At 40.2% G+C, this 25935-nt stretch overlaps 1 protein-coding gene across 1 annotated transcript; it reads right to left on the reverse strand.

Moving 5' to 3' along the window:
* Window positions 1–1820: 1820 nt before the first annotated feature.
* Window positions 1821–25934, reverse strand: PON3 (paraoxonase 3). The gene is made up of 9 exons (XM_059712372.1): window positions 25777–25934; window positions 24120–24190; window positions 20130–20185; window positions 15076–15241; window positions 10808–10934; window positions 7059–7259; window positions 5934–6015; window positions 5283–5411; window positions 1821–2668 (listed from the first exon to the last, which is right to left on the reverse strand). The coding sequence occupies exons 1-9, from the start codon at window positions 25848–25850 to the stop codon at window positions 2510–2512; spliced, it is 1065 nt and encodes a 354-aa protein (XP_059568355.1). The 5' UTR covers window positions 25851–25934; the 3' UTR covers window positions 1821–2509.
* Between the last annotated feature and the right edge of the window lies 1 nt (window position 25935).

The following is a 25935-nucleotide window of genomic DNA, read 5'->3' on the forward strand; positions in this document are numbered from 1 at the left end:
GAACTGATTTTATGACATCTGACGAGTCATTCCTTCCCTGAAGCAATGGACACTATGATCTTACTATCTAAATCATAGTTACATGGGTTAAAAAGTAGAATATGACTTTGCTACAAAATGTTTCATCAAAACTTTCATCTAACTGAGCAAAATTCTCTGAAAAATAAAGAGTCCTCCCCAACTCCCCATTCCCATGAGAAAGGGGAGGAAAACCAACCAGTTCCCAGTGAAAGTCACAGACAGGGAAGGAGGTGGGGTGCTTGGGTATGCTGATTCCCTTTAATGATTGCTAAAGGCTGTCCCCATGTTTGACCAAGAAAGGAACAATTCTATTTATTCTAATCAAACTAAGGTTGATTTAGTCCTAGGACAGAACTTTAGGCCAGAACCATGTTATTTATTTTTGTTCCTTAAGGCCAACTCTATGGGATGTTTTATAATAAGTGTTTATTAAGAGCAAGTTTAAAGAACTCCAAGGAAACATTGCTGAGGTTCTGTCTCATGGTTCAGAGCCAAGCTGATTACACTACTTCAGATTCAGATGTCATAAGAGTAGTTTCCCTTATCTGTGGGGAATATGTTCCAAGACCCCCAGTGGACAGTGGATGCCTGGAGCTGTGGATAGTACTGAATCCTGTCTGTACGATGTTTGTCCTATACATACATCCCTACAGGGCTGGGCAAAAGTAGGTTTACAGTTGTGAGTATGCGAAATAGTTTATTATTGTACTAGAGACCCGGTGTATGAATTTCTGCATGGGTGAGGTTCAACCGGCCCACCCAGATAAGAGTGGATGGGGCCGATCAGGGGTGGGGCTGCCTGGGGGAGGGGTCGCAGGCAGTCAAACTCCTGGTCAAGGGGACATTTTGCATATTAGTCTTTTATTATATAGGATTATTATTTATTAATTATCATATTATTTATTTGTATTATAATTGTAAACCTACTTTTTCCCACCCCTGTATAATAAAGTTTAGTTTATAAATTAGGCACAGTAAGAGATTGACAACAATAACAATTAATAAAATAGAACAATTATAACAATAGCCTATATAATGAAGCAGTGATATGCAAATTAACCCTCACACCCTCACAAGATGGCTGCCTATGACCAGGCCAGCAGGGAGGTTAGTGAGGGATGACCAAACAACTGAACAAGCAGGCTGTGTGGGGCAACCAGGCCGGCAGGAAGGGCAGTTGGAGGCGACCAGGCCAGCAGGAGGGGGCAGTTAGGGGTGACCAGGGCAGCAGGTGGAAGGGCAGTTGGGGGTGACCAGGCCAGTGAGGGGGGGCAGTTAGGAGCAACCAGGCTGGCAGGGAGGGGACAGTTGGAGGCGACCTGACTGGCAGGGGGGGGGCAGTTAGGGGTGATCAGGCAGGCAGGCAGGTGAGTGATTAGGAGTCAGCGGTCCAGGATTGTGAGAGGTATGTCCGACTGCCAGTTCAGGCCTGATCCCAGTTTAGGGATCAGGCCTGAACTGGCAATCGGACATCCCTCAATGGGTCCTGGATTGGAGAGGGTGCAGGCTGGGCTGAGGGGACCGCTCCCCCCCTCCCCCGTGCACAAATTTTGTGCACTGGGCCTCTAGTTCTATGATAAAACTTATGTGAATGGCATTGGGGCCATTGTTAGGTAAAATGAGGGTTACTTGAACACAGGCACTGTGATTCCACATGACAGTCAATCTGATAACACAGAGGTTTACTAAGTGATGAAGGGGCAGGGAGCATATACAGCATGGAGACACTGGACAAAGGATGATTCACGTTCCGCGTGGCCAGGAATGGATGGCTCAAGATTTCATCACAGAATAGCACACAATTTTAAACTTCTGTTTATTTCTGGAATTATTCCTTTAATATTTGTGGATTGTAGCTGACCACAGGTAACTGAAACCATGGAAAGTGAGACCATGGATTTGGGGGAGACTATTACAAATAAAGACCTAGTACAAAGGAAGAAACCAGCTCTGCTTGTAACTAAGTGAGGCCTCCCCAGTCAGATTTTCAAGAACCTGATTTCCTGTGTCTGTATTGGGAAGAATGCAAGTTTGAGGAGGTCTTTGGAGAGAGTCTCATGATGCTAATTCTTGCTTTTATCCATGGACTGGGCATTGATAAGCAGTGTGTGCCTAGTGCAATTGGAGAAAGTAAAAGGGAGTTGTAAATATTTGAACATTAGGTTTTCTCCTGGGCTGGATTGTAGTAGGCTCAGAACATGGCAGTTGTAGGAGGTGATTTTGACACACAGTTACCAAGGAGTCCTAGGTGGAAAGAATACTGGGAGTACTGGACAAAAACAGTTGAGAGATTTGGCTCATTGTTTGACTGTCACTATCTTGACTTGCAACTTGGTGAATATTATGGAATCTCTCTGCTTCTTTAATTCTATCTGTAAGGAAAGCCAGACACACTTTTGTTGGTGTTTGTGATTTACTTGCAGTCCCCTCATCCTAGAATTAGGGTTTTACTTTTACTAAACATGTAGACTCTTGGCTCATCTGGAGTCTAGAGCACACAGTACAGAGCTTTGTGAAATACGGTGCCTATGAGAAGTCTCCTGTTGTGCACAAAAGCCACAGAGCTGCCCTGAAGCACAGAGCCCGAGTTGGCATACTCCGTGCTTATCCTGGGCTTCTCAGACAGAACATCCTGGATGCGAAGTACCTGCCAAGAAGAGATTACCTGTTAGTGCACTATATGAGCAAACAGCTGCCAGTAATGTTTTCCTTCCCAAATATTCCAGGACTAATATATTTCTCACAAATCAATAAGCTAAGATTTGTATATCTTCGTTGTTTTTTTCTTTTGATGTTGAAAGTATTAATGTCCTAATGATATCTGTGCAGTCTGACAATTAAGCATATCCCTCAATAGAAACACAGGAAGAAATGAAAAAGGGACATCTAGTTAGCAAGCCAACCCAACCTGGTAACTAGTAGGATGGTAGTTGTCACAGCTGGAATCCCTCGCATCAGAGAAGTAGCTAGGAAGCATACAGAATGCATACTTTGAAAAATTCAATCTGACACATCACTACTTCATACTGTTATTGATACCCAGAATTACCACACTTTAGGTTGCCAATCAGTAAGTATATAAGTGCTCAGGTTTCCAAATAGCCTGGGTGACGTTCACTCAAACAGGACATGATAGGAATTAAAGAAAAAACCAATTCGAAGTTCATGAGTCATGAGTTTATATTGACATCTCTTATTAAAATAGTTCAGTTGAGTTTTGGCTTTTTGTCTTAAGGAAACTCCTATAACTTCTCAAATTTCTTACAGGAAAATATTCAAGCTTAGAATTCATGTAGAAAATATTAGGTTCAACCAAAAGGAAAGGGTGTCAGTGACTGTGAAGAAAGAAGTCTTATCTAAAATAAACAAATGAACCCTGGCCAGAGCGGCTCAGTTGGTTGGGCTTGGTCCATTGCACTGAAAGGTTGCTGGTTCGACTCCCGGTCAAGCACATGCCTGGGTTGTGGGCTTGATCCCCAATATGGGGTATGCAGTACAGGAGGCATGTTGCTCTCTCTCTCCCTCTCCCTTCCTCTCTCTCCAAAAATCAATACAAAAATTAAAAAACCGTTGAAATAAACAAATGATTAAACTTGGAAATAGAGACATGAAAAAGATCCTAAACAATTATCAAATCATCTTATAGATTGTATTTTCATTCTTTTAATGCAGATGTTGTTGGGTTTTTGTAGAATAGTTATATTATCTCTTTTGGAGGCACATATCTGAGGCAAGGGTAGCATGCTATTTAGGGTACCAATCCTTCAGGCTTTAGGTTCAGGCTGGACTCTTTTTTTTTTTTTCAATCCTCACCCAAGGATATTTTCCCATTGATTTTTAGAGAGAGTGGAAGAAAGAAGGAAAGACAGAGAGAAACATCGATGTGAGAGAAACACATTGATTGGTTGCCTCCTGCACACGCCTGATCAGGGCCTGGGCAGGAGAGGAGCCTGCAACCGAGGTACATGCCCTTGACCAGAATCGAACTCTGGACCCTTTGGTCTGCAGGCTGATGCTCTACCCACTGAGCAAACCAGCTAGGGCAGGCTGGACTCTTATTTCTTTTTACATTTCTTGCTATTTTTTAAAAAAGCTGTGGCTAATATATTAATTAGAGAAACAATTATTTTTTTAAAATAAACACTGAAGGACAGCAATTTTGGAAGCAGAAATAATTGTATGTTCTAATTTACCCCTGGGCCAATTTCAAGGCTAGGGTTTGAATCTCAATTTCCCAACTCCCCAAACCTAGATTCAAATATTTTATCTTCTTTCAAACCTTACCATCTCAATAAGGCCTACTCTGATCTTTATATTTAATAGTAGGACTTGCCCTTCCCCCTATTCACAGTAATTTTAGTCCTTTTTACTCTATTACACTTTTCCCCATAGAACTTCCCATCTTCAAATTACTATATAACTTACTATTTCTTATGCTTAATGTTTATTGTCTGTACCCCCTCCCTAAGAGCAAGGATCTTTCTATATTTTGTTTACTAGTATATCCTAAGTATGAAAACAAAGTCTGGCATATTATAATTGCTCAATAAATTTTTGTGACTAAATATCTCAGATTATATCTGCCAAGAATTTATATCTATATTTAAATTCACTCAAGATTACTTTATTCTTAATCTCAATGCTATAGAAAACGTAATGTATTAGTATGCTATTGCTTTTAATGTCATAGAAAATCCAATGGTATATACTGTTATTTCAGAAGAGATGTTAAATAATACAAATACCATCTTTAAAATAATACAAATACCATTCTTTAATACTATCATTTATATACTAGTATTAGAACTGGGTGGCAAAGTTCATTTTGTTTTGAGACTAGTCATTTAAACCCTTTCATTTGAACTTCATGTTTGGTAGTGTGAAAGAAGGTGGTTCCGTATATGATTCTCCCTTTGCCTAACTTCAGGGCCTGTTCTGAGCTTATATCCTGATTGGAAATATGAATATCAATCTGGGTCATTGTGAATAATTAAGCTCATATTTTTCCAATTATTCCCAGTGGCAAGTATAGCCTTTGCTATGATGGGGCACGTTGTCTAGCACTGATGTTAAATTGGTACCTGGTAACCTGAAAAAGTTAATGGGCTATATTTCTTCATTCTAACAAAATCTTTACTCTTTCCATATGTACATTTGTTCAGTTCTGGAACATCGCATGTGACCCAGTCAATTCTTCCAAGTAGTCTCAACAGATGGTCGCACAGCCTTGCCTGTGAGCTCAGAGAAATGTAGAAACTTACTTCTGACCCTGGAGGATCCTTGGGGTTATAGACCAGCAACTTCATGGCATTAGGATGGCATCCTGCCAAAATATCTCCTGTGTCAGGATCGATAGTTAAGTTATCCACTAAGGTGTCCAACTGTATTACCTTTCAACAAAGAGGAAATAGTGAAGATGTTATTTTGACTTTCTTCCTTACACCTCCCCCCTCGCACCAGCTTCTGGATCCTGAAATTAATATATATATATATTTTTTGTTGATCCTCACCTAAGGATATTTTTTTCTATTTTTAGAGAAAGTGGAAGGGAGGGAGAGAAGAGATAGGGAAACATCAATGTGAGAGAGACACATCAATTGGTTGCCTCCCATACTTGCCCTGACTAGGGTGGGGATCAAACCTTCAACGCAATTACGTATCCTTGACCTAGATGGAATCTGCAATGGTTCAGTGCATGGGCTGACACTCTAACTATTGAGCAGCAATATCCAGGGCTAAAATTAGTATTTTTAATGGGCTTTGTTATTAGTGGTGCAAGAACACACTCTCACCATCTTTTTTTTTTTTTTTAAATTACTCATGTTTTCTTCATTCATGGAGCACATTCCCAGGTCAAGCGTGGGAGCTAATGTAAGAGGCCATGTTGTGTGGGCAAGCCAGGGTACTCTTACCTTCAGTCGAGTTAAATCCCAGTTATCGTGAATTTTCATTACATGAATGTTCTTAGCCATTACATCAGCTACATAGATATACCTTTGAAGTAAATCACATTTTCATTGAAGCAAGTAGTATTAAGAGATGACACTAAATTTTATTGTGGAGAAGATGTATAAAAATTCACAATAGTCAAAGTACCACTGCACTGCCATTTTAAACCACAGCAAAAATAAAAAATAAAAAAAGATAATGGAGTGGTATTTTTAATATTCTTGAAGTGCTTTATATAAGTTTTGAATATGAGATATGACTGTAAAGTAATGAAATTGGTGTTTCTAGATGACATATAGACTCAATCTCATTACTTGGGAATCTTTAAATTGAATGTCTTTAAACTGAATGGAGGTAAGTGGACCATTAAATTGAATGGAGGTAAGTGGTTCTCTTATAAGACAAAAAGATACTTCCAAAAACTAGTCCTTGGCAAGAAGAATCAGATGACCATGAAGCTCAATAACCATCATTTTTAAAAGGAGGAAGAACATTTGGAGCTGTTTTCCACAGGGATCATCTCTATTCTTTATCTCAAATTTACACTAGTATATCAATACTCATAGTACTTTGCTTTTTGAAACACCTTCCATTTTAAAACACTTTAAGAATTTTCCATAAAACTGCATGCTTCATAAAAAATGTTTTTTCATAGAAAATTCTGCTGCAGAGAATCAGTAAGTCTGAAACTTATACAATTTAATGTCCAATCTAAATTGGGCCACCCTCTCCAATAAGAACTTCAGGGTAACGGAACTTAGTGTAAGTGGTTAAAGGCCTTCCAACCTCATAAGAGACAGAGGCTTATCATGCTTTTATTCTCCATGTTAGTGTGCTAGGGTCACATAAGAAAATTGGGACAAGGACTTTGAGTCCAAATGCCTCATTTCATTGCGGGATGGAGTCTAAAGTGGAGTAATGCAAATTGTTTTGGTTAAGACCACACATTTAGTATAAAGCCTGGCCATACCTGATCCTTCCACTCATATTTGACTATTTAAGGTAGGAAGTAACCTACCTCCTAAGGAAAGGAATCCACTAATATGTCAAGGCCAAAGGGTAGAAAAATTATAAATGAGCTTACTTACTTTTTGTCTGGTGAGACTGTGATCCCATTGGCAGAACTAAATCCTCCGGCCACCACTTTGACCTCCCTTGGACTATAGAAAAGAACATAAGTCCACTGAAGATCTATGAACATCTCTAATAGTGACAAGAAGTGGCTGGTAAAATAGTGGTCTCTGGTGGCATAGAACTGTTCTGGTCCGAGAGCCACGATGTCATTCACACTAAAGTGGAGAGTGACAGAGAGAGAGAGAGAGAGAGAGAGAGAGTTTTAAAATAGTGATTGTTGTCAAAATCACCAAGTCTCTACAAAGACCAATATGTTGATCAACTTGAAAAAGTATACATGAACTAGTATGAATTTTAAAAATCCACAGAAAGTAAATGATTTTTCATTGCCCTGATTATTTTTTAGCCATTTGTTCTCATTCCTCTCTTTTGTAGAAGTCAGTAAAACCCAATAAATATACAAATAAGCCTCAAACTCCAAATCTTTGGACTTGTAAATGTTTATAATAGCTATCTGTGGCAGTCATAGTACAGTTGGCCAATAGTGCTGGTTCTTCTCTTTCTGCAATTAGGTTTCTCCAATGTCCTTGAAGTTAGGCATGGCCATGCAACTAGCTTTGGCCAATGAAATGAAGTGATTGTGTGTGGCTTTCAGTTGGAAGACTTTAAGAGCTGGTTCATGATCCACCATGCTTCTCCCCCCACTCTTCTATAGTAACCAGCAACTTTCTTGATGATGCATAGTGTGGTTCTCCAAGGGTCATACATGAGGAAAATATAAAACTGAGTCCCCATATCACCTGCATTAGAGTCATAGCATGAGTGAGAAAAGAAAACTTTGTGGAGAAGTTAGGGTTTTCTTTTCTGCTATTTTAGCATAACCCAATTCATCCTGACCTTTATATTTTCTTTGAGTAGGTGAAATTGCAGTGCTATTCCTTCCATTTATGTTTTTTAAAACCATTTCATTTTTTTTAATGAAGTAAGTCTTACTCTTACAAGATAAAAAAATAAGTCATTTTCATTTTGGAAAAGTAAAAAAGAGGACAGTGACTTGAAAATGTAAAAAAAAAAAAAGGTTAAATCTTTTTAAATTAAATTGGGAAAGAAAACTGGATGAATCAGGAAAATATTTTTAGGTTTTGATGTATAATGTCTTTTCCAAGGCCATCTTTCAGGTCTCAGCATAAGCATTCCTTCCTCTAAAAGGTATTGCCTGACCCCATAGGTTGAATTCTCTCAAGAATAGCATGTTGTTCTACCCCTTAAAATGCTTGGTCAATGTGGGTATCAGGGCACTCCTTAAGGTTCTCTTTAGATCCTCCTTAGAGCCTCACTTGCCCTGTGCCAGTTGGCACTCCTTCAACCAGCTCTTCAAGGGATCTGGCAGACTTTCCACAGTATGGCTTTCTGGTACTTTACCTCATGCCTGTGTGGCTCTCTTGCTCCCACTTTCAGGCTTCTGTGTTGACAACAAAACACAAGATATCACCAGGCCTGACTTGTGCAGGTACCAAGTGAATAGCCCTTGAGGTAAACCTTTGACTAATGGGAGATAAGGCTAGTAGATAAGCCCTTCTCCCTTTCTTAACCTTAGACAGGTAAGAAAGGGAGAAGGATAATGTATTTGCTATAGACTGTCCCCCATATGAGTTTCTAGAAATACTGCCGTAACAAAGTGCCACAAACAAGGTGGCATAAAACAACAGAAATGTATTGTCTTGCAGTTCTGGAGGCTAGAAGTCTGAAATCAAGGTGTTGACAGGGCCATGCTCCCCCTGAAGTTTTCTGTGGTAGAATCCTTCCTTATCTCTTTTGGCTTCTAGTAGCCCCAGGCGATCCTTGGCTTGTAGATCCATCACTTCAATTTACACTCCATCTTTACCTAGCATTCTCCCTGTGTGTCTGCCTGTTTTCTTATAAGGACACCAGTTATATTAGAGCAAGAGCCCACCAATATGGAGGGCATTAACTAATGGCATCTACCAATGATCCTATTTCCAAATCAGGTCATGTTCTGAAATATTGGGGTTAACATTGCAATATGTCTTTTTGAGGGAACACAATTCAACCCATATTATTCCCTCTTCCCTGCCTCAATCTGTTCTCTCACTTCTGCATCCTGGTATTGTACTCCTTAATCAATTCGTCATGTATGGAGTTTTCCCTCAGGCTGTGATTTCTGAGGAACTCTTCCTGTGACGTCATATGTTATTGCATCTAAGCCTCACAATCACCAGTGTAGTGAGTTAGACCAATAAGAGAACCACCATTTTACTCAGGAAATTGAAGCACAGGTTAAGTAATTTGTCCAGTTTCCAGTCACTCCACAGCAGTCCTGGTCCCCACTGTGCCTCAGAACCCAGCACAATTTGTTAAGAGAGGAGTTCAGCCTGGCTGTCATGGCTCAGTAGTTGAGCATTGACCTATGAACCAGGAAGTCATAGTTCGATTCCTGGTCAGGGCACATGCCTGGGTTGTGGGCTTGATCCTCAGTGTGGGGGGTGCAGGAGGCAGTCAGTCAATGATTCTCTCTTCCTTCCTCTCTGAAATCAATAAAAACACATTTTTTTAAAAAAGAGAAAGGAGCCGAAACCGGTTTGGCTCAGTGGATAGAGCGTCGGCCTGCGGACTGAAAGGTCCCAGGTTCGATTCTGGTCAAGGGCATGTACCTGGGTTGCGGGCACATCCCCAGTAGGAGATGTGCAGGAGGCGGCTGATCGATGTTTCTCTCTCATCGATGTGTCTAACTCTCTGTCTCTCTCCCTACCTCTCTGTAAAAAATCAATAAAATATATTTAAAAAAAAAAGAGAAAGGAGTTCAGTAACTTCAACTAATCTCACTTTTTTTGCCCTCTGCTTTTATTGCTCCCAGATTCTATGGGAGAAGTCCATACATGATGTTGAGAAAGAGAACAAAGACAAGAAGGTGAACTTGCATTTATTTTCCCATTCTTCTGTCTCATGAAAAGATTAATCTCTACTGTTTCAGTGTTGAGTCCATTTTATAAGACAAATTTTTCATTGTTTGTTACAGCCTTGAAATAGGCAACCTATCCACTAAAAAATGTACTATTGTTTTGCAACACAATAAGAAAGATGTTTAGCATTGTCATTGAGAGCACAGCTTTGAATTCAGACAGATCTAGGTTTACACTCTGGTTCTGCCACTTACAAATTATGTAACATGAGCAATTTTTTAATCTAAAACACTAAGTGTCAGCTTACTCATGCCTGTTACTGAAGGCTGTTGTGAGAATTAAATTATTTTTGTACAATGCCTGGCACATCATCGAAGCTTGATAAATGTGATTTTTATATGTGCCCACTGGCTTTTTTTTTCCCAAATTCCACTTTAAAGCTCTCATTGAACAAAGAAATAGCCCATCGTGAGGTTGGTTGTAACACCTAGTGGGTATGGCTCTCAGACACAGCCTACCAGGATAACTAGAAATGGGTGTAGGTGTTTAAAGAGAGCCCCATAGTTAGTATTGCATTGTTGTGGAATTAGAGCTGGGAATCTAATTGAGCACTTTCATAGGATTAAAATGCTTTCAAGAAGTTGGGAAATATAAAGATATTCAATACTAATACAGCAATTTCTGGTGAGATGCTGGGCAGTGTCACCATGGGAACCTTTAGAAAGCTTCAGAAAACAATGCGACAGAACAATAGTTTGAGGAAGCCCGCTGAACCCAAGAAAACAAAACACACAGCAGAGGTGCAAAAATAAATAGAAGTGCAAAATGCTTTAAATCCATACCTTTGGAGAAGTTCGTGTTCTATAGTTTTCAGGTGAACCAGAGAACGTTGTTGTTTCTCAAATTTAAATATCTCCACAGTAGACTTCATGTGGGGATGATTCACAACATAAAGGTACACAGTATGGTCTAAGTGGGGAAAGGCATAATTTCCCATAAGTTTACTTCTATTGCAACTTTTATTAGACTTGGTGTGCAACTTGGTCACATCCAAGAGTTTTTCTCAGACATCTTGCATTGGATTCCCACAGTCCACTTGATAGGCAAGTCAGACAAGTGCCAGTATCACTATTTTATTGAAGAAATTGAGACGCAGAAGGGGAATGATTTGTCCGCAATTTTACCATCACCAAATGGCAGAGCCAAACCCTGATGTTTCCACGTAGCCTCTTCATCCTCACCTGCATTCCCCTTTCTAGCAGGAAGGCACAGAACTACAGTGGTGCGTGGACATGGATATGGTTTCCTCAGATGGCTCTTCAACAGGAGAAGTGGATGCAAGCAAACAAAGCCTTGCTGAGAATTCTTTTCGGTGAATATTTCCTACATTGCAACACACGTTCCAAAAATGCCAGGGCTGTGTGAATGGCTTAAACTAGCAATACTTCCCAGCTAGAGAATGAACTTCTGATGCAAGTCAACCACCTGAGGTTGCAATAACAATATTTAGTGAGCCTAGTGGACATGGAATGTAAATATGAACGCAAGAGGAAACAGAGTAGACAGTTGTGGGTATTGCCTCAAGAATGTTCAACTATCTGCTTTCAAATTGAACCGTGGACGGCTGTGAACAGGATTGAGGGTAATAATCCGTCTTCTCAAAGTACTGTTTCCTGACTTCCCAGGAGCTCCAGGTCAGATGAGCTCTGGATTTTTAAAAGGCCTGCCCCCATCCTCCTACTGGACTCTCCTCTATTCCCTCCCTTAATGGGGTTCCCAAGCCTATAATGGAGCAGACCCGGGCCCTGAGATGGCCCCTGAAACACACTGATACCTTCACCCAAATTAAGAAAAGGGGCTCCCTCACAGATGAATCTTTCATTTGGTCTGACCCAGCTCTGGTCCAGGGCCAGGGGCGTGGCAAGCAGAACTGAGTTGTATTTTAGTCCTCACGTGGCTCTTCAGCCAGACACTCCCACCAAACACAGCATGAACAATACGTGTGCTGCCCTGGGCCTACCCTTTGTTAGGCCTCCACGGGCCCCTCCTTCCATAAAGCAATGCTTGGTGAAAATAACGTTCTTTGCCTTCTCATTCCATTGCAATATATATGTGATGTTGTGGCCTTATTAATTAAATGCATAATTAAGGGAGGTGACTAATAAAATAAGAGGCCAATCATAATATACTGAGCTTCTGAAATCCTGATTAAATGCCTAAGGGTTAATCTTTAAACTTTAAACTTGTCCCATTTGAGGGGAAAAAACAAATACCTCAAATCAAGGGTCACTCTCCTCCCCCCACCCTCCACCCCCCAAAAATATCTCCTCCTCCAATGCTATCCCATGAAATAAAATAGCTCCAGGTTAATCTGATTACTCATTACAACTTCTCCAGTGAAGCAATATGTTTAGTTTTGTGTCAGGCAAAAAAAGTGGTGACTTTGTATTATTCAAGTAGAGCCTGAAGCCCTAATTTTACCCAAATAAAGAACATAGGATTAGAAGTAAGACCGGGGGTTCCAGTTCTGGAACTGCCATTTACTCCTGACAAAAGCGAAGCCACACGTCACTGCATTTCTCTAACCTCCATTTCTCCATCTATAAAATTGAGCATTAATATCTGAACTGTCTGTGCCATAGGGTTCATTCATTTATTCATTTAACACATGTTCTAGAGCAGCAGATATGGTTCTAGACTCTGGGAATCCAGCAATGAACAAGTCACACATGCTTTTGTGGTGATTATATTCTAGATAGGAAAACAAGGAGGAAATGAATAGTAAATAAAAGAACGTAAGTAGGAGATGCCTTCTTCATAGAGTGCAGCCGCTTGAAGAATGACAGGTAAACTTGGCTCCAAAGATTAGAAGGAGCTCACTATAGAGCAGTGGTTCTCAACCTTCCTAATGCCACGACCCTTTAATACAGTTCCTCATGTGGTGGTGACCCCCAACCATAAAAATTATTTTCGTTGCTACTTCATAACTGTAATTTTGCTACTGTTATGAATCGTAATGTAAATATCTGATATGCAGGATGTATTTTCATTGTTACAAATTGAACATAATTAAAGCATGGTGATTAATCACAAAAACAATATGTAATTATATATTCAATATGTGTTTTCTGATGGTCTTAGGCGACTCCTGTGAAAGGGTCGTTCGACCCCCAAAGGGGTCGCGACCCACAGGTTGAGAACCGCTGCTATAGAGGAATAGTGGGAGAGGGGTAGAAGGTTGGTACCTTTTAACATTAATAAGAAAACATTAGTTGCTATTCTGATGAGTGCTAAAAGAAGTACATCGAGAAGAAATATAATAAGGTTCATGCCCTGAAACAGGTTGGGGAAGGCTTCCCTAAGAAGGTGACACTTAAGCTGAGGCCTGACTGACGAGGATGAGTAATCCAGAAGTGGAAAGATATTCCAGGCATGGGGAACTGCAGATGCAAAGGCCCTGAGGCAGGTAGCATTTTATAGGACTAAAAGAAATCCAATGTGACTGGTCTGGAGAGTCAGGGGGAGGGTGGTGTCTGGTGAGGCTGGAGGGAGCACCCAGATGCCAGAATGTGTAGGAGTAGCCCCTAGGAACCCAGGTTATTTTGAAGATTTGGGGTTGATATTCAGAGTAATGGGAACAACATGGAGCATTTTAAGAAGAGAGTGACATGATCAGATTCGCATAAAAATAACTCTTGATTATGGAAATGGTTGAGGTAGCATTAGAGGGAAGGTGCAGTCATGGGAAAGATGTTTGGCACTTGGACTGGGATGGTGGCAGTGAGGATGGGAAGAGCTGGACAGCTTGGAGAGATGGATAAGAGGGAAATTAGAGCATTGTAACTAGTTCACTGAATGGTGCAGGGAGAGGAGAAGTGTCAGGTTGGGACAGGGTTTTATTTTGAGGACTAAATAAATCACATATACATGAAAATGCTTTATAAACTATAAAGCAATACAAAATTGTTATGTGACTGGTTAGGTATAATTACCTTTGAAAGAAGGACTTGCTAAGCAAATAAACAGATATACAGGGGTGGGCAAACACACACACACACACACACACACACACACACAAATACGTGCACACATGCACCTATGCACTCATGCACTTACAATAACACTATTCTTGGCCCTTCACCCCTGGGGGAGTGAATCTAATCTTCAAGCTTTTCTTAGGATAATCCTTCTATGCCTAAATCTTACTGGAAAGCTGGCTCTCCTGCAGGCCAACACTGAAGCACATCAGAGAAGGTGCTCTGTCCTCTTACATTCTCCTTAAATCACCACACCTAGAGGAGAGAGCAGCATGCCCGAGCTACAATCTTCCAGAACTCATATCTGTTATCATCAATCAACAACTTGTTCCTAAGGAAGCCACACCCTTTGCTTGCTGCCTGCTCATCAAATTCCCTACCAACCCCCTTTGCCCTGGTCCATCTCTTACAGGGCTAGACTAAATCAGGCGGAAAATCTTAGACGGTTTACAGTTGTTTGCATGGAAAAAGACATGCAGGTTATGATTATTTCAATAGCTTTATTAACTCAAAAGAATGTCACAGTGGCACAGTAAACCTACTTTTCCCCACCCCTACATAAGATTTCAGGGGAATATTTAACCTACTTCATAAAACAGTATTCAAGCATTTTTAAAGATAGCCATTTATGTAAACTTGAACAAGTCTGTTGGTGCAGACCAAACTTATTGGATAAGTGGATGGAAATAATTATGAATCATTAAATCAGTCCAGCAAATTTATACTTAGCAATACATTGTAATTCCATTAGGTATTTGGAAGAATTAAAGCACTATTTCTTCAAACATTCTGAATTGCAACACTTCCATTTGGTCTTCCCTTTATGTAGTTACTATTAAGTTTCACTGTTCTTACTTTCTATGTGTTCTATGGGCCCACAGGCGCTTAAAAACTAAATTAATTTGGAATTAGGAACCATCAACAACTAAAAAATAATATTTGAAATTGTTTTAAAGCATAGACAATGTATTAATACATATGTTTTGTTTTTATAACAGCTTTTTTGAGATATAATTCCCTTGCCATTTCCCTCATTCCCCCCCCCCCCTTATTCTTAAGCATTCAAGCTTTACCTTTGTCAATGAAAGTACTGATCCCATGTGGATTGAATGATGTTTTGTCAAAACCATCACTGATTGTCAGTGCCTGGGCCCTTGGGTTCTGCTCATTCAGATCCATCATGAAGATTTGTCCTGGCTCATCTGGTGCAAAGTTTGGCATGCCAGGATATTTTAATCCCTTTAAAAAGCAGAGAATAAGTATCTACATATATACATATCAAAAAAATGTTTTCATAAGGAAATGAAAAGCTCAAAGTCTAGCAAAGATATTAAAAACTCTAAACTTCTTTTAGATTTCTGGGACATTTTTATCTGTCAGCTGTTGCCATTATCTAATCTGAGGGATTAGCAATGTCATCTAAACCATTGGGAATGGGAAGAATCCAAAGTCAGTTTTTGATATAGAAAGAAAGCGTTTAGAGTAGACAAAGTACCGTGCAAGAGATGAGAGGCTGTGTTACTTTGTGTGGGTCCCTTGCCTGTCTGTGCCTAAGGTTCCTCTTTTAGAAAATGAGGACGTTAAAATGTGTGATATCTAAGACTCTATCCAGTCCTGATATTCTATAACTAACCTTCCTCAAAGTGGAGAGATGGGGTGTGTAGTGTCATTGTATTGCTTCCATCCTGACATCCATTACATTTCATAGTAGAATTAGCCAAGAGTTAACTTTGGGGAACTGGTCTCAAAGAATTGACTATTTCTGACCTATTTTGTTCTTATAGATATGTCTGAAAATTCGAATGTGAATCTTTTTCTCTAAATAATGCAAAAAGTTCTTGGAGAGTGGCCCTGTTTATTGGAGGACCAGATATTTATAAACCAATCATAGGCATCCTGAATGTATTGGGCCTTTGCTGCATCCCTGGTCATTGTATCAAATCTTGGGGTTGACTTATTCTACACAAGTTGCAACTTCCTCCCCACATTCCTCCCCCATCACTCTGATAATATCAACCTTAATATTAACAACCCTGTATCTTTTCTTGTATCCTCATTTTCCATTTATACTCAATTTAAATTCTTTCTTTCCTACTTCTCTCTCTCTCTCTCTCTCTCTCTCTCTCTCTCTCTCTCTCTCTTTCTCTCCTTATAAACACACACACACACACACACACACACACACACACACACACACACACTTACAATAACACTACTCTTGGCCCTCACCCCTGGGAGAGTGAATCTAATCTTCAAGCTTTTCTTAGAATAATCCTTCTATGCCTAAATCTTACTGGAAAGCTGGCTCTCCTGCAGGCAACACTGAAGCACATCAGAGAAGGTGCTCTGCCCTCTTACATTCTCCTTAAGTCACCACACCTAGAGGAGAGAGCAGCATGCCCGAGCTACAATCTTCCAGAACTCATATCTGTTATCATCAATCAACAACTTATTCCTAAGGAAGCCACACCCTTTGCTTGCTGCCTCCTTATCAAATCCCCTACCAACTCCTTTTGCCCTGGTCCACTTCTTACAGGGCTAGTCTAAATCAGGAGAAAAAACTTAGATACAAAATTATCATCCCAACTTTAACCAGACATCCAATGATGTTTATCAGCCTTTTTGTTCATCTTAATAGGCAATCTATTGCATTTCTCCAAATGTTTATCCTAAATTTATTTATTTATCTTCCTCTTTATTCTCAATGAGTAATTTTACCTCCTATATCTCTGGTGGGAAAATCACAAACAAATATGCCATCCAACATCAATTTCCTCTGACTCCCTGCTTTCCGACTCAATAATTCTTCAATTTTATCAATTCTCTTCTTTTCTTCCTCTTTGACAGAGTTGAACTTTAATTTCCTCAAAATGATTTCCAGATGGTTAAGAATGTCTTTCTATGTGTGGTATTTTCAGGAGCTAAATAAAAAGCCATCCATTTGCTTACGTGGTAATTTTTCAGCAACATGCCACATTCGTTTTAAATGTTCACTGCTGACATTAAAACTTTGATGTTCAAGACACCTGTATGGGGGCCAATAGCACACTCTTTATCAGCATGTCAGAAACTGTCACCAGGACCTGGCACCTGGGAGAGAGGGCTCTTAGACATGCGTATGTAGCAATTCTGTGCTGTCATGTCCACTTTCCTTCTAAAAGAAGAGCACTAACCCAATGTCTGAAGATGTTCTCCTTTCTTCTTTCTGCAACTATAGAAGGTAAGCAAGGAACTACTTCAGGGGAGAAGAAAGGAAGATATTAAAGAGGGAAGTAAGGTAGAATTTCTTGATTCTCCTATCCATCTTCCTGGGAACAGACCCAGACTGGAACTCAGAGGACTGACCGAAAGCTCATCCTCAAGCATGTCTCTTTGCTCAGTTAATGAATCCTCTGTACCTCAGTTTTGGTCAGCCATCCATTTCATATGTATGTATGTATGTATGTATGTATGTATGTATGTATTTACTTATTTATTTTTATTGTTGACAGTATTATAGAAGTCCCCATTTTCCCCCTTTTTGCCCCCCTCCATCCAACCCCTGCCCCACCCCAGGCCTTTCCCGCACAATTATTTGTGTTCATGGGTTAAGCAATCATTAATTGCTTTGCCGCCTCTCCACCTCCCTTCCCTCTGAGATCTGTTATTCTGTTCCATGCCTATGGATCTATTTTGGTCATCAGTTTATTTTGTTCATTAGATTCCACATATAAGTGAGATCACATGATATTTGTCTTTCTCTGACTGGCTTATTTCACTTAGCACGATACTCTCTGGAGAGTCCTGGTCCATCCATGCTGTCACAAATGGTAAGAGATCATTCTCTTTTACAGAAGAGTGTCTTCCATTGTGTAAATGTACCACACCTTTTTTATCTACTCATCTACTGATGGGCACTTAGGCTGTTTTCAAGTCTTACCTACTGTAAATAACGCTGCTATGAACATGGGGGTGCATATATTCTTTCTGATTGGTGTTTCTGGATTCTTAGGATATATTCCCAGAAGTGGGATCGCTGGATCAAATGGCAGTTCCATTTTTTATTTTTTGAGAATTGTCCATACTGTTTTCCATAGTGGCTGCACCAGCCTGCCTTCTTCTGTTAACTCCACCACCTATTTATTTGATTTCTTGTTCTCTAGGCCCTGTCTTCAGAAAGTACATCCTCTCTCTCTCTCTTTGCTTTAGCACTTATTTTTTACCAATGTCCCCTTCTTTTGCTTGAAAAATTGCTCGTTTCTCATTCCTTGAAACCAATGGACTCCTAACTTTACTACTTCTTCAAACATGCATTTATTTTGTCTTCTCATCACTGTCAACTTTCTTGAAAACATCCGTTGATCTTGTTACCAGATTTGATTTGTTCAAACTTTCAGAAATCAGTATTCTGTAGTTTATAGAAATGCCTCTATAAAGGTCATATGAATGGTCTCCAAAATATCCCATGTGAAAACAGCCTCTACTTTCTCTTGCTTATATCTCTGTAGCATTTGACACTATTGTATATCCCTTTGTTTCTTGTCAAAGGAGAAGAAGAAGAAAAAGAAGAAGAAGAAGAAGTAGAAGAAGAAGAAAAAAAGAGGAGGACGCAGAGGAGGAGGAGGAGAAGAATTTGCTGATATAAGTCCTGCTTCTCTTCTTGCCTCTTCCTCCTTCTGTCCTCATCCATCCTTCTTTCCTTCTTGCTCTATACTCCTTCCTTGCAGATCTTAGTCATAAGATTTCAGATATTTCTTCTATACCAATGATTTTCAAATCTACACATTTAACAAGAATCTCTCTCTGGAGTTCTAGCTTGCATTCCCAACTTCTTCCTAACGGCAGCCCATAATCAAATTGTCAAAACCAATATCAACATTCTCTCCTCAAATCCTGCCTCTCATTCATATCTATTATTCTCCTTTGAAGGCATCACCATTCTCCCCAATATTAGGCCATAAAATCCAGTCTTTAAATCTACTCTTTCCCAAGTAGTGAATTGTTCACCAAGTCCAGTAGCTTAGATAATGGCACCATTGAGGGGAAAAATGTCAGAACCATATAATTCTTCCCTTTTTACCTGGGGAAAATTAAGCCCAGGGAAGCCAATTTCCTAGATTACTCAGATTATTAATTATACAGCCTCATTACCACACCATAAAGAAAGGTTTGGCAGTAGAGAATATTGCCCAGGAAGGCAGGTCAGGGCAGAACATCACAGCAAGTACCATGGTAGCTTGGGGAATGTGAGGGCATTGCCAACTAGTACAAAGACTTGCTGCTGTAGAGATGAAGGGTGAAGCATTGCAAACAACTTGGCCTAGATTAAGTGTCATGATGAGTGAAACACCTCTGATAAAATGCCTTCTCATTCACTCGGTTTTTTGTTTAAGGCAATTGGGTAAGAATTTGTGGCAACTGACTACAAGCAATTGTTTTTATATCATTCACCACTGAAAATGGTGAAAATCACCTGGAGATGCAGGCATCTTATTTTCCCCAACATACTACAGGTATGTGTGGACAGGCATTGAAATCCTCCACTGGCCTCATTTATGAGCACATGCATTCAGTAAATAGTCAAGCACCCGATTTAACAAATTTATGACAATTTTCAATATCTTCAGTTCCTTACAGTATCCTGATCATCCCAAACTGTGAAAGGTAATGGGAATAAAATGCAGGCTTTTCTCTACTTCTCTATAAAGTGCTGGAAAGAATGATAAGGAACCTACGACAGAAAGTGTTTAAGGTTTTGAATCGAGTAACATGGTCAACATTCAATCTACAAACATTTACTGAGCTCCAAACACAGGCAAGCATGGTGAAAGGAATAGTAGTTACTGAGAAGGTGACTACTAGAAGCTGAGGGACAGATCTGGAGATTAGTTTAGGAATTGAACGAAAATCATTACACATTTATTGAGTCCCCATTGAGTATGAAACTGCCCACAGGGAGCAGGCCTGAGCATTCCTGTGGTGTCCTGATTAGCTCTCCAGAATCCAGTTTTGGCTTTTTTAGTTGACTGGTTTACCCGCAGGTGGGATGAGTGTGTCGGGGTCCATCTGTCAGCTTTAGTCAGCAACATTAATGTGCTGTTTATACAGTTATTGACATGAGTATCCGAGGGGTATGGAAGATACTCACACTGGAGATAAAAGCCAGCCCACTGGGAAGTATATCAATATCTTCAGAGCCATTTTCTGCAAAAGAAGGAGAGGATCAGAAAGATGCATGTTTGAAAGCTTAAAAGATAAATCTCACAGTCAAAACTTTAAATTTCTTTTGGAAACTCCATTGACTTTTTGCAACTATTTACTTGGGAAACTATATTAACTGTCAAGAATCCCACAGGCAGGCTACTCTACAATGAAACCTGAGTCAGACTCCAATTTTTTTCTTAGAATTCCATCTCAGTAGAGAAAACAAATAACTATAAAATAAATTGATATCCTAGATTTACTCTTTAAATAATGACATCTAGCTGGGAGTTTCAGCTTTACTCCCCATAGAAAACTTGATCTACAGACCAAGTGATAACATTTGGAAAGTCATCATTTTGAAGGTCTCTTAAAGGCCTCTCCCCCAAGCATTTCTCTTCTTCCAACTTGTTGAGGCTTAAAAATTCTACTATTATCTAATCATATGGGAAATTTTTGAGTAATTTCTCTCTTTTACAAAGGCAATATGTCTTAAGATGGACTATTAAATGTAAATGAATGCAAAGAGTTTGGTCAGATCTCTTTCCATTGAGAGCTGGTCCTGTGTGTTTTTCTTTGGGAAAAAGCATATAATCAGTAACTTATGACTGAGACCAGGATTAAAAAGGGGCTTGCATGTGTCCTAGTAGAGAGATAGAACCACAGGTGATATGGTCCAAGCAGGCAGGACTGAGAGTAAAGGCATTGGTTATCTAGTGTGGCGAAATGTATGTTACAAATATGGTAGAATCAATATGTATCAAGTCCACATGCTCTTTTTAAAAATGTGATGTTCATACTCTCCCATCAAGAGGTAAAGTCTATATTCTGTTCCCTTGAACCTGGGTAGACCTTTGTAACTGCTTTGACAAATAGAATGAAGTGGAAGTGATGCTACAGAACTGATATACAAGTTTAAAGTCACAGCCATAGCTTTTGCTAGTGTTCTCTCTCTCTCTCTCTCTCTCTCTCTCTCTCTCTCTCTCTCTCTCTCCCCTCCCTCCCTCCCTCCCTCCATCAATCTTGGGAGCCCTGAACCTAAATGTAAGAAGTCTGGCTACTTTCAAGCTACTGAGGAGAAACTACAGAGAGGTCACACAAAGTAGAAAGAGGATACCCTAAGGCACCCTTAGAAAGGGTTATGCCAAAGCATGACTACCAATTAATCCTATAATCGTGTCACATTTTTGGAACAACGGTTCTGACAGCCAGCTAAAAAAACAAATGGAACCTGCTATGGAGTAATAAGGCATTTTTTCCCTTCTATCTCAGCCAACTTCCTTTAAATCATTCTCTTCAAAATATTCGGATAATCAGTATGTTGATTTATGTCTTACAACATTAGCTGTAGTTTCAACTTCTCAAATCTGTTTGAATTACATAATCTGAGCGTAGACCTAGGTATCATTGAATTGAGCGATTTACTTTTCTTTTTTTAAGTATAGTTTTATTGATTTCAGAGAGGAAGAGAGAGGGAAAGAGGGATAGAAATATCAATGATGAGAGAGAATCATTGATTGGATGCCTCCTGCATGCCCCCTACTGGGGATCGAGCCCACAACCCGGCATGTGCCCTTGACTGGAATCAAACCCACGGACCCCTCAGTCTGCAGTTCCAACACTCTAGCCACTGAGCCAATCCAGCTAGGGCTAATCCAGTGATTTTCAACCATTTTCACCTCCTGGCACATATAAACCAATTACTAAAATTCTGTGGCACACCCAAACATATATTAAATTTTTATCATTCTAACAACAAAAGTAGGTATCATTTTGATTCATTCATAGTGGACAGCTATTGTTGTGTTGACTCTTGTCATTTTTTCATTTGACAATCTAAGGGAAAAGAGGTCAGTGACCCTGACTAAATAGTCAAGTATTGTATGTTTTAAAAATTCTTGTGGCACACTGGTTAAAAATCACTGATTTAGACAATTCTGCCACTTCCATGACTTACATGGGCACCTGACTTCGGTTGAGGCTGGGAGACACAGCCTCTTAAAGATGCCTTGTTGCCATTCCTTCCCAGGTTTTGCTTCTTCCCCAGGATACTGCCAGGCAGGGGGGCAAGGGTCCCTGTTATTTAAAAACCCCACATATTCTCATTCCTTCTCTATCAGAATCCCTTGCAGGAGCTCAGAGTTTGAAAATGAAAATCAGGAAGGAGTTGGTCTCCAGCTCTTTCTGCTTTCTAGCCGGCAGCACAAACCTCCTTTAAGACCAGGGTACACAAGGGCCAGGCAACTTTTTGTAGAAATTGAGGGGAGGGGGAGGGGAAGAAAACCCAATTAAAAATCAGTATTCTTTCTGATTTTGTATATCTATGTTGCAAACTCTTATCACAATAAACTATGCTGTCATCCTGTCACGTATTGATAAATAAGGCAAAGTCCTTGAGCCTAGGGAGTTTGCAATCTGATATTGAGAGAAAGAGAAAACACTGCTGGATATAAAACAAAGCATGTGATAGGTGTCATAAGTGACCCAGACTTTCAGAGTGCTGTGAGAACTTAGAGGTAGGAGGGAAATTTGTGGCTGACTTCAGCAAGCAGAGATGAAGAAATCAGCAAAGGGAATTGCATGAGCAAAGGTGAGAGGGTGAAAAACACTCGTCCCCAGAACAGTGAACAGAATCTAACTGAACTATTTTTTTCGAGTAGAAGTGTTGGGAAATTGAAGGCTCGGAGCCCAAATGAGCAGTCTCAGCAGTCACTAGCAGGTGAGATGAGCCCTGTGTGGGGGACGCTGCTGCAAGCCTGCGTCAGGTGAACAATGAGGCACAAAGGAAAGCAATGCTTCCTGGATCGTGAACTGAGTCTCTTTGAGAATGGGGGTGTCATGCAGGCAGGACTAAGGGTGGAAGTGTTATCTAGAAGGAGCTGGTTGTGGATGAGGGTTCAAGGGAGAAAATGCCAGAAGTGTGAAGTAGAATCAAGTTGATTTCAGACTGGAAAAGAAGGCCTGCCATTTGAGAGGTTTGGGATCCAGCTATGGATTTTCAAGTACTTTATTTATTTATTTATTTATTTATTTATTTATTTATTTATTTATTATTTTTTAATCTTTATTGTTGAAAGTACTACATAGGTCCTCCTTTTCCCCCCATTAACCTCTTCCAGCCCATTTTCACCCCACCCTCAACCCCCTAGGCCCTCACCACCCCATTCTTTATGTCCATGTGTGATGCATATATGCACACAAGTTCATTGGTTGATTTCTTCCCACAACCCTCCCCTGCCTTCCCTCTGAGGTTAAAGACATCTCAGTAGGCTGCGAGGTCCTTCAGGATAAGGGTTAAGGGATACTCTTCTTGGTACTTGCAGGTACATTTTGAAGGAAGTGACAATGAAGCCAGAAATATCAAGGAGAGGGAAGAAGAAAAAAGATAAGTAAGATGGGCAACAAAAGAAGACAGGGAGGGGAATGAAATATCACAGAAGGGACAGGAGGAGAGTTTGGCAAAGTATGGGCCAATGACATTCTTCAAATGATAGAGAGACATCAGTAAGAAAGAGAACTGAGAAAGAGCTGCTGGTTTTGACATTGAAGAGACCCCTTGAAAAGCTGGGATGAGGTAGCTTGGGTAAAGTGGAAGGTCTAAGGCAGTGATGGCGAACCTATGACACACGTGTCAGAGGTGACACACGAACTCATTTTTTTGGTTGATTTTTCTTTGTTAAATGGCATTTAAATATATAAAATAAATATCAAAAATATAAGTCTTTGTTTTACTATGGTTGCAAATATCAAAAAATTTCTATATGTGACACGGCACCAGAGTTAAGTTAGGGTTTTTCAAAATGCTGACACGCCGAGCTCAAAAGGTTCGCCATCACTTGTCTAAGGAGTAGCAGGAGGTTAAATCAGTTGGCAGCCTCATTCAAGTGGAAGGTGACCAAGAAACTGTGCTGCCCTCTTGGTACTGTCACATACATACCAATTCCCTCAATGAGGTGGCAGTTAGGAGGTTCTACTGGCTCCAAGTCTCGAAATGCATTAATCCTCTCTCTGTGAAAGTTAAAAACATTGGAGGTCAATGTGCCACTTCCAAAATTGATGTCTAAACATTGGTTTTTAATTACCTTTATATTCATGAACTCTCTTTCATCATTTATGGGTAATATAACAAGTAGGCAAGTCCTTTTATTTAAATTTATTTACATAACATGGACATTATGTGGGTAATATGCCTATGTCAGTTAACCTCACCCAATTATTGTTGAAAGACTAAAATGCAATTATACAGGGACAACACTTTGCTGCCCAAATAAATGATAATATTTAATAGTATGGGTAACTGCACAGTATTATTAATTTAAATGTACAAGTTGTATTATTTAATTTGATAAAGCATTGTCCATTATAAATCTGTACTTTGGCTCCCCTTAATCCACTATGTCTTTGCCTTTTAACCCACCTCCCCCTCTCAAACTGATTTCCCCACATTCAAACCCCCCTAATAACTAAACCTTGTAGCCTTTGCTTTAACTTTATTATTTTAAAATTTTTATGCTGACGTACTTTGCAACTTATCCAACTGACCAAAATCTAAACAACTGGCCATATTATTTTTCAATACAGTTTTCTTGTTTCCACAGTGAAACTTTCTTTTAAATACCAGGGATAAGTTTAAATTTGTATTAAACAGTATTCAGGAAGACTCTACACACAGATTTATCTTACTGTTACTTTTTAAAAATACACCTTAGATATACTTTATAATAATAATTGTTTTTATGAGTCTCTCACTCAGGTGCACTGGGAGCAATGTTACAATGAACATACTCAAGCTGAACTAGAAAGTATTACCAAACGGCATCAGCCTCCTCAAGAGATTCCAGCTTCTACTTAGAGAAATAAATAAAAGCTCCCCTAAGACAACTGAAGACAAACGGAGCTTTTAGATCTGCTCAGAAATGTGTAGCAGCACCTAACATTTCTTCTTCGGAGCCCGGTACTGACTCTTCCTGAGATAGTTCTATCACCACTAGATCTTCCACTTCAAAAGGTCAGATACCTACAAAATGCCAGTTAACATATGCAAATTTCAGCTCCTTCCCCTTCGATCTGAATAGCTCTTAATCTGGGATGAGTTCAGCAACCCAGCCCTCCTCAACCTGTAACAGGCCCTGGGCCATGTCAGAGTCTGCCTCAAACATCCATCTGGTAGCCTGTCCCTTCTCTCAAATCCAGCTCTTCCCACGGAGTTTTTATGTATTTTTATTTTTTCTTAATGTATTTTTATTCTTGATAGTATTCCAGATACCTCCCATTGAGATATCTCCCATTATCCTCCCTTCTCCCCCCTTCACTCCCTCCCCTCAGCCCCTACCCACCCCCTAGGTCTTCACTACCCCAATGCTGAGAGCGACTTGGAAGGAGGGCTTGGGCGGGTGACTTTCAGAAAATAAATGGGGGCATTTATTTTCCTGACCTGATATCTTAGGAAAAGCAAGTACTTCGCTCACTTTCCACATCAGTTTGCTGGGTGGCATTGAGGAGTGAGGTCCCCAAAACGGTCCATTCCTATTCCTACTGGCTAGGAAGCCGGCACCGGGCAGCCCTGACCTACGTCACCTGAGGACTCAACTCACCTGAACGCCACAAACCTCTCCCCGACCAGGGCCAGGCCGACCCCCAGCAGGGTCAGCACCACCAGCTTCCCCATAGTCCCCGGTACCCAGTGCCGACTGCCGGAGCTGGGTCCTCGGGGAGGCGGGGCGGGCAGGCTCCCAACCCGCCCCGTGATCGCC

The sequence above is a fragment of the Myotis daubentonii genome, chromosome 10 (assembly GCF_963259705.1).
Source record: "Myotis daubentonii chromosome 10, mMyoDau2.1, whole genome shotgun sequence".
Lineage (NCBI taxonomy): Eukaryota > Metazoa > Chordata > Mammalia > Chiroptera > Vespertilionidae > Myotis > Myotis daubentonii.

What these genes read in the sequence shown, in the direction of transcription:
- PON3 (XM_059712372.1), bottom strand. Translation starts at nt 25,850, where the DNA reads ATGGGGAAGCTGGTGGTGCTGACCCTGCTGGGGGTCGGCCTGGCCCTG. An exon ending in GAACACGAACTTCTCCAAAG is followed by an intron (nt 7,260 to 10,807) that starts GTATGGATTTAA and finishes TCTCCACTTTAG; the next exon opens with TGTGAATGACATCGTGGCTC. An exon ending in GGGATTTAACTCGACTGAAG is followed by an intron (nt 5,412 to 5,933) that starts GTAAGAGTACCC and finishes CTTTGTTGAAAG; the next exon opens with GTAATACAGTTGGACACCTT.